This window comes from Pelophylax lessonae (genome assembly GCF_965119305.1).
Source record: "Pelophylax lessonae genome assembly, chromosome: 10".
Taxonomy (NCBI): Eukaryota; Metazoa; Chordata; class Amphibia; order Anura; family Ranidae; genus Pelophylax; species Pelophylax lessonae.
Genome location: NC_138777.1, coordinates 156,161,419 through 156,168,803, shown reverse-complemented (window position 1 = coordinate 156,168,803; position 7,385 = coordinate 156,161,419). Strand labels below are relative to the sequence as shown.

The 7,385-nt window shown below is 44.3% G+C and overlaps 1 protein-coding gene across 2 annotated transcripts in view; it reads left to right on the top strand.

Annotated features, from left to right (window-relative positions):
- The first annotated feature begins 400 nt into the window (after positions 1-400).
- Positions 401-7,385, top strand: part of EDC4 (enhancer of mRNA decapping 4) — a 629,569-nt gene continuing 622,584 nt past the window's right edge. For both annotated transcript variants that reach the window (XM_082271180.1, XM_082271179.1), the window contains exon 1: positions 401-545. In XM_082271180.1, the coding sequence (XP_082127306.1) occupies positions 470-545 (76 nt within the window). In that variant the 5' untranslated portion in view covers positions 401-469. The remainder of the gene's footprint in view (positions 546-7,385) is intronic.

Below are 7,385 nucleotides of genomic sequence, written 5' to 3'. Positions count from 1 at the left end.
ACCCCGCAATTGTCCGTTAAAGTCACGCAGTAAAAAAATCGCAAAAAAACCCCTGGTCCTTTAGCAGCCAAATCCTCCGGGGCTTAAGTGGTTAACACTTGAAAAAAAAATGCCACAGTTAACAACAAGCAAAAAAAATTATAATAGCTAAATAATAAAGAAGCTGTACTTATTTCATACTTCATAAAAATCATCACAAATAGGTAAAAGGTTCAAGTTTTTAGCAATATTTGATAAATGCAGATTAATATGTCATAGTATACAGCTAGAACTAATAAGTTTATGCATACAATTAATAACAACAGTCCTGGGAGACACAGAGTATCCAGTGACGGGAACGTTCCGCCTTCTGCGTTGTTTCCTGGGGTAGGAAAAAAGGGATGCTCACTAGAGAGCGGAAGTAGATGGAGTTTAGCTTCTCTGATTTTACGTTGTAAGGGTTTGCCGAGGCGGGAGAGTTTGGCGAAGTATGGCTACCTCTTCTAGTATTGATGTGGACGCCACTCAACACTTAAGAGACATTTTAAAGCTGGATCGCCCTGGGGGTAAGAGGTTTTCGTTATTGTGTGGCGGAAGGAGCTTATAAAGAAGGTGTTGTGGGGAGTGGTGGACCGCTGTGTGTATTAATTACGGAAGTAAAAGTGGAATGCCTGCTAGAATAGAGGAGAGCTTGTTATGCATGGCAAGACCCTTGAGTAAAGTGACAAGGCTGGGGTGCATGTTGTATGAGAAATACTTTTTATTGTTTTTACATTTTAGATATTTCCTGCCCAAACTTCACCTACAAAATAGTTTGCAAGCTAAACTGATAAATGTTATTCAGCTACTCAAAGTGATACTACTAAATGTTCATAATTTTTAAAACCAAATAAAATCCATGTTATACTTACCTACTCTGTGTGCCGATATTGCATAGCGCGGTGGCTTAAAGCGGAGTTCCGGCCACATGCACATTTTTGAGATAACAATACCCCCCTAATCCTAAGCTAACACCACTTACACTAACACTAACCCCACTTTACAGTACAGGACAGTAATTGAGTAAAATCTTACCTTTAAAATGCATTGCAGAGCGTGGCCATCTCTGGTGTGGGCGTCTGAAGCCGCTGTGACCTTCTTCCTGGTTTCTGGCTCCCAAAATGCCGATCGCAATCTCGCGCATGCGCTGTAGATTGCGATCGGCAATCAGAGTAGCGGCCGGCCATTCCCATTGCATCCTGGGATTGATGACTCGCATCTCCCAGGACGCAATGTGAAACCGGAAGTGACGTCCGGGGCCTTGGCCGCAGTAGGAGGAAGTCGGACAGAGATGCCCCTAAAATAAGGTAAGTGCCCCCCCCCCCCCCGAAAAAAAAAAAAAAAAAGATGTCCAATTCTTTTAAAACCTGCCTTTCCCCACAGGAATCCGGAAAGAAGAAAAAGATAGTGGGACTCCGCTTTAAGCCTAGTACACATAGGCTGAATATTGGCCGTTGCAATAGAAACCGGCTGACATTTGGCCCGTGTATACTGGAGTCGGTCTGACTTTCGGCTGGCTTCGGGGCATAACCGAAAAGGGTCTCCCAGACATCGGTGTCAGCCAATGGCTGAGAGCACTGACCAGAGTGTTTTGACGCTGATGCTGTCCTTTTGTCATAACACAATCTAACGGCAGGGTAGATTGCTGTACTAACATCGGATTGTTAGTACAGCGGCTCTTCCTAAATTGTCAGTTTTTTTTATTTATTTTTTTGGTCAGCCCGCTGGGTTTAAAAATAATAAAAAATACTACTGTACACTGGGGTTTTTTCCGTCCCCTGCTGGTGCTGTCCATTCCTCCTCTTCTCACAGCGCCCCCTCAGCAGGCAGTGTGTTGTAGAATGCTCTAAAGCTGAGCTGTGTGGGTTGGCCATTTCCCCCACTCCTTCCTCACAATGTTTGAACTTTGCCTCCTGCTGCCCTCATTTTGTCTTGTGTAAGCAATTAGAGGGAGCAGTGCTTTTGCAGATGGAATGGCACAGGATCTATGGAGGAATCAGGTTAGTGTTTGGTGTGGTGGGGACATTTTTAACCTTAAAGTAGAAGTTCAGCCTGAAATGAAAATCTCTAAATCAACTTTCAACCACAATCTAAGACCAACCTATCCAGCCCTCTCAAGCAAACATCACTATACGTAACTTTTCTGAAGCTGGTCCCATGCTGAGCTATCAGCGGCAGCTTCTCTGTGTATGCGGGTGCAGAAGAAGCTGCTGACAAGGGAAGCCCCATAGTAACTATATGGGTGACGTAACTTCATAGGCATTTCCCAGCCGTTGTCAGCTGTCTGCTGCTGGAGACCAGAGTAGCTTCAGAAAAGGTATGTGTAGCAATTTGTGCTTCACATGGAGAGATAGGTTAGTCTTAGTGGATGCAAGTAGATTTTAGTTTTAGTCTGAACTTTTACTTGAAGGAAAAAAATTGTTTTTAACTTAAATCCCAAGGTTCATTAGACCAGCTATTTATGGGCTGCTCAGTCTTGTGCCAATAATAGTAAGGTTCTTAATCACTTTAAGCAGATACAGCAGGTAAAATATATGTATTGAACAGTGAACACGTCACCATTTTTTTAGGTAAATATATTCCTAAAGGTGCTATTGACTTGCAACTTTCACCACGTCTTTAACAACCTATGCAACCCATACATACATACAAAGAGACCAAAACAATTTCAGGAATGTATTTTATATGTTGAAAAAAAAAGTGGAATGACACAGGGAAAAGTGTTGAACGCGCTAACTTAAATTTATTTATTGCTTTGTACAAATTCCTTTCTTGATAATGACGGCTTCAAGACGCCTCCTGTATGGAGAAACTAGTCGCATGCATTGCCTCTTCTATGAATTCTGATCTTGGGTTCCTTACAAAGATTTTCTACTTTTGGCTACAGTAGATCTGCAAGATGCATATTTACACGTACCGATAAAGAAGAATCATCAGATACTTTAGATTTGCGGTCCAAGGCCTGGCAACCAACTCTACATCTGCAGTACACAGCTCTGCCTTTCTCCATTGCACCCAGGTTTTTCCCAAAAATAATGGCAGAAGCCCTAAAAAACTTGAGACAGCAGGGCATAGGCTTGGTGCCATACCTAGACGAACTTCTGTTCTTTGCCATGTCAGCAGAAAGCCAGGAAACTGATCTGAGCATGAGCATCTCTTACTTGCAAAGCTTAGGACTCTGGGATGGGGAGCGCATATGGTGGATTGCTGCACCGATGGTAAGCACAGAAAAATCGGAACACCAAGCCAGAGGGTTACACACTTGGGTTATGTACTAGATGCCAAAATAACCAAGATTTTTCTAATGGAAGAAAAGGCCAGGCAAAATCAGAGGCAATAGTATCTCTAATAGGGGCCGAATTCATGGCCATCAGATGAGACATGTCGGTATTGGGACGGATGTCCTCAATTCAGGCTGTCACCTTGGCAGAGCTCCATATGAGCCCTCTACAAAATAACATTCTGGCCCAGTGGGATGGCAACCCATCATCCCTAGAGACGACTATCCCGGTCCCTTGTTCGGTCAACAGAACACTTCAGTGGTGGCTCAGGTGTTTCTTTACTTCGAGGGACACAGACCAACCTGGTGCTGATCACTACGGATGCCAGCACACTGGGATGGGGAGTGCATAAGGCGGATCGCTGGAACAAGGCACAAGAAGAATGGAACCCCCTTTGGTCCCAAGCCTCCTCAAACATGAGGGAATTTAAAAGCCGTAGAGGAAGCGCTAAAAGCATTCCAACCAACCATGCAGGGCAGAGATGTCTGGATTCAATCAGACAACACCACAGCTGTGGCCTACTTGAACAGACAAGGGGGGACAAAATCTACTCATTAAATGGGCCTGACACAAACAAAACTGTTGTGGGCTGAAAGAAACATCAGATCCATCTTCCACATTCATCTGAAGGGAACCGACAACACGCTGGCAGACTTCTTGAGTCGAAAAATCATAAAGCAGACGGAATAGTCCTTTAAATCAAGCTACCTTCTCGTGGATTACCCAAGCCTGTGGGGTGCCCAAGGTGGATCTGTTCGCGTCCAAGATGAATATGAAACTCCCAAAGTTTTTCTCCCTGGACCCCACAGATTGCAACATCAGTGTAGACACATTCAACCAAAGCTTGGCATACCAGCTGTACTACGCATTTCTGCCAACTTTCCTTATTCCTAAGGTACTACAAAAGATCAAGGAAAAAGGTCAATAGTGATACTTATTGTACCCCATTGGCCCCAGAGTCCATGGTTGTCGCTTGAAAAACCTCAGTGTTCGACCACATCTAACATACCGAACATCCTATTGCAGGGGCCAGTCAATCACCCGATCCACAAGGTCATGACGCTCTCTGCCTGGTTCCTGAAAAGGTGAGGTTACAGAGGAAGGGTCTGTCGATCAGGGTGATAACATTTTAGCCAGCAGAAAACCGTGACCAGAGCCATCTACGAGAAAGTGAGAGAAAAGTTTGTTTCCTGGTATGAGAGTAAAGGAGACCTCAAAAAGGGGACTATTACAGCAATTTTAGATTTCTTACAGGAAGGAGCGGGCAAAAACATCTCCCATTAAACTTTGAAGGTCCAAGTGGTGGCCCTATCATCCTGCCTAGACATCAGGTTGGCGGAAAATCCACTCATAAGAAGATTCCTTTTCTTGTTAAAAAGAGCCAGACCCATGAAGCTCAGCAAAATTCCGACATGGGACCTCCTCATGGTGCTAAAGGATTCCTACCTACCTTTTGAACCACTGCAGGAATGCTCATATAAATACCTTACACAAAAAAACAGTGCTCCTAGTGGCCCTTGTGTCAGCCAGGAAGGTAGGTGAAATACAGGCTCTATCTATGATAGAACCCTACTGTCTGATTCTAACAGATAAGATAATCCTGACCCCAGACCCAGCTTTCTTACCAAAAGTCTCTTCAACTTTCCACAGAACACAAAATGTGGTTATCCCCTCCCTTCCAAATTCAATGGATCACAAGAAGAGGGTGTACAACAAGCTAGATGTAAGAAAATTCTTAGTTTACCATGAGATAACTAAAGACTAGCACAAAACGACAAAATGTATTCATTCTCTACGCAGAAGTCAACAAGGGAAAACAGGTCTCAAAGTATGATAGCCAGATGAATAAAGCTTGCTATACAGACAGCCTAGCAAGCACAAAACCTTGCCCCACGGAGCAGAGTCAAAGCCCACTCAACCAGAGCTTTGGCATCTTCAAGCGCAGAAAAGGCCGGGGCAACACTGGAGTAGATCTGCAGGGCAGCAACATGGTCGCGCTTCAATACCTTCCCAAGGCATTACTGCATCAACTAGCTGTCCAGTCAAGACCAGACATTTGGTCTCAAGGTGCTCCAGACCTTATTCCCTCCCTAGTAAGAATTGCTTGATACATCCTCTCAGATGTTGCCCTGGAAGACGATTAGAGAAAACAGAGTTAGGTACCTTGTAACTGGTTACTCTTTCTAGGAAGTCTTCGAGGGCAGCACTCGTTCCTGCCCTAAACAGTAAAAACGATTCACAGGCTTACTGAGGGCTCCTTCGGTGCTTTACTAATACTGAGGCATGCAAGTATGGCTGACATTTTTATAATGGTGGACTATTGTGTTTCCTGTTTTAGGTGGGAGGAGCTTAATTTCTGAATTTATTTGTTTTGGTTTCTTTGTATGGATTGCATGGGTCGTTATCGACATGTGAAAACTGTGTCAACCACATATTTTTAGGAATATACACTGCTCAAAATTTTTTTTTAATTTAGAGTATAGCATCAGGTCAATTAAACTCCAGGGATATTGACTTGGTAGCAGAGGGTTTTTTTTTTTTTTTTTTTAATCAGTTTTCAGCTGGTTTGGTGTTAATAGGTGCTGTACATGGGCAACATTGAGACAACCTCCAAAACAGGAATGGTTTTACATGTGGAGGCCACTGACCTTGTTTTTCCCTACTCTTTTCTTACTGTTTTTCACTAGTTTTGCATATGGCTAGGGTCAGTGTCTCTACTTGTAGCATGAGGTGACACCTGGACCCTATAAAGGTTGCACAGGCAGACCAATTCCTCCAGGATGGCACATCAATACGTGCCATTGCCAGAAGGCTTGCTGTGTCTCCCAGCAGAGTCTCAAGAGCATGAAGGAGATTCCAGGAGACAGACGGTTACTCTCGGCCAGCTGGACAGCGCCGTAGATAGTCCTTAACCCAACAGTAGGGACTGGTATCTGCTCCTTTGTGCAAGGAGGAACAGGATGAGCACTGCCAGAGTCTTACAAAATTACCTCCAGCAGGCCACTGTTGGGAATGTCTCTTACCAATCAGAAACGGACTTCGTGAGGGTGGCCTGAGGGCCCGACATCCTCTAGTGGGCCCTATGCCCACTGCCTGGCACCGTGGAGCTTGATTTGCATTTGCCATTGAACACCAGAATTGGCAGGTCTGCCACTGGTGCCCTTTGCTTTTCAGATGAGAGAATGTTTATCCTGAGCACATGTGACAGACATGAAAGGGTTTGGAGAAACCGTGGAGAACCTTTAGCTGCCTGTTACATCGTTCAGCAAGACCGGTTTGGTGGTAAGTCAGTGATGGTCTGGGGAGGCATATCCATGGAGGGACACACAGACTTCTATAGGCTAGACAATGGCACGTGGCTGCCATTAGGTATTTGGATGAAGTCCTTGGACCCTTTGTCAGACCCCACGCTGGCGCAGTGGGTCCAGGATTCCTCCTGGTGCATGACCATGCCCGGCCTCCTGTAGCGAGCAGCCAGTTCCTGAAGGTTGAAGGAATTGATACCATTGAATGGTCCCCATGCTTGCCTGACCTAAATCCAATAGAATACCTCTGGGATATTCTGTTTCGGTCTACCCAACGCCACCAGGTTTCACCTCAGTCATTTCAGGAGCTCAGTGATGCCCTGGTCCACATCTGGGGGAAAATATCCCAGGACGCCATCCGTTGTCTCACTATGAGCATAAAAGCACGTGGGGGCCATACAAACTTTGAGTTGCTGCAATGAAATTTCAGCAAAATGGACTAGCTGCAATTTTTCTTCACTTTGATTTTCGAGGTGTCTTTTAATTCAGCCCTGGTAGGTTGATAAATTTAATTTCCGTCAAACGATGTGGCATCCTTTCATTCCAAACACATTACCCAATCCTTATCAGTGTAGATAACCAGCATGATATTTTTCCCAATGAGATCTGATGTGTTTTAAAAGTGTTCCTTTAAATTTTTTGAGCAGTGTATTTACCTAGAAAAATAGTGACGTGTTTAATACTTATTTTACGTGCTGTATATTCGTTTTTTTTTAAATCGGATAAAAGTTTGTGTCAAATACTCATACAGCAAGAACAAGATCAAAATCACAGTGCAAAG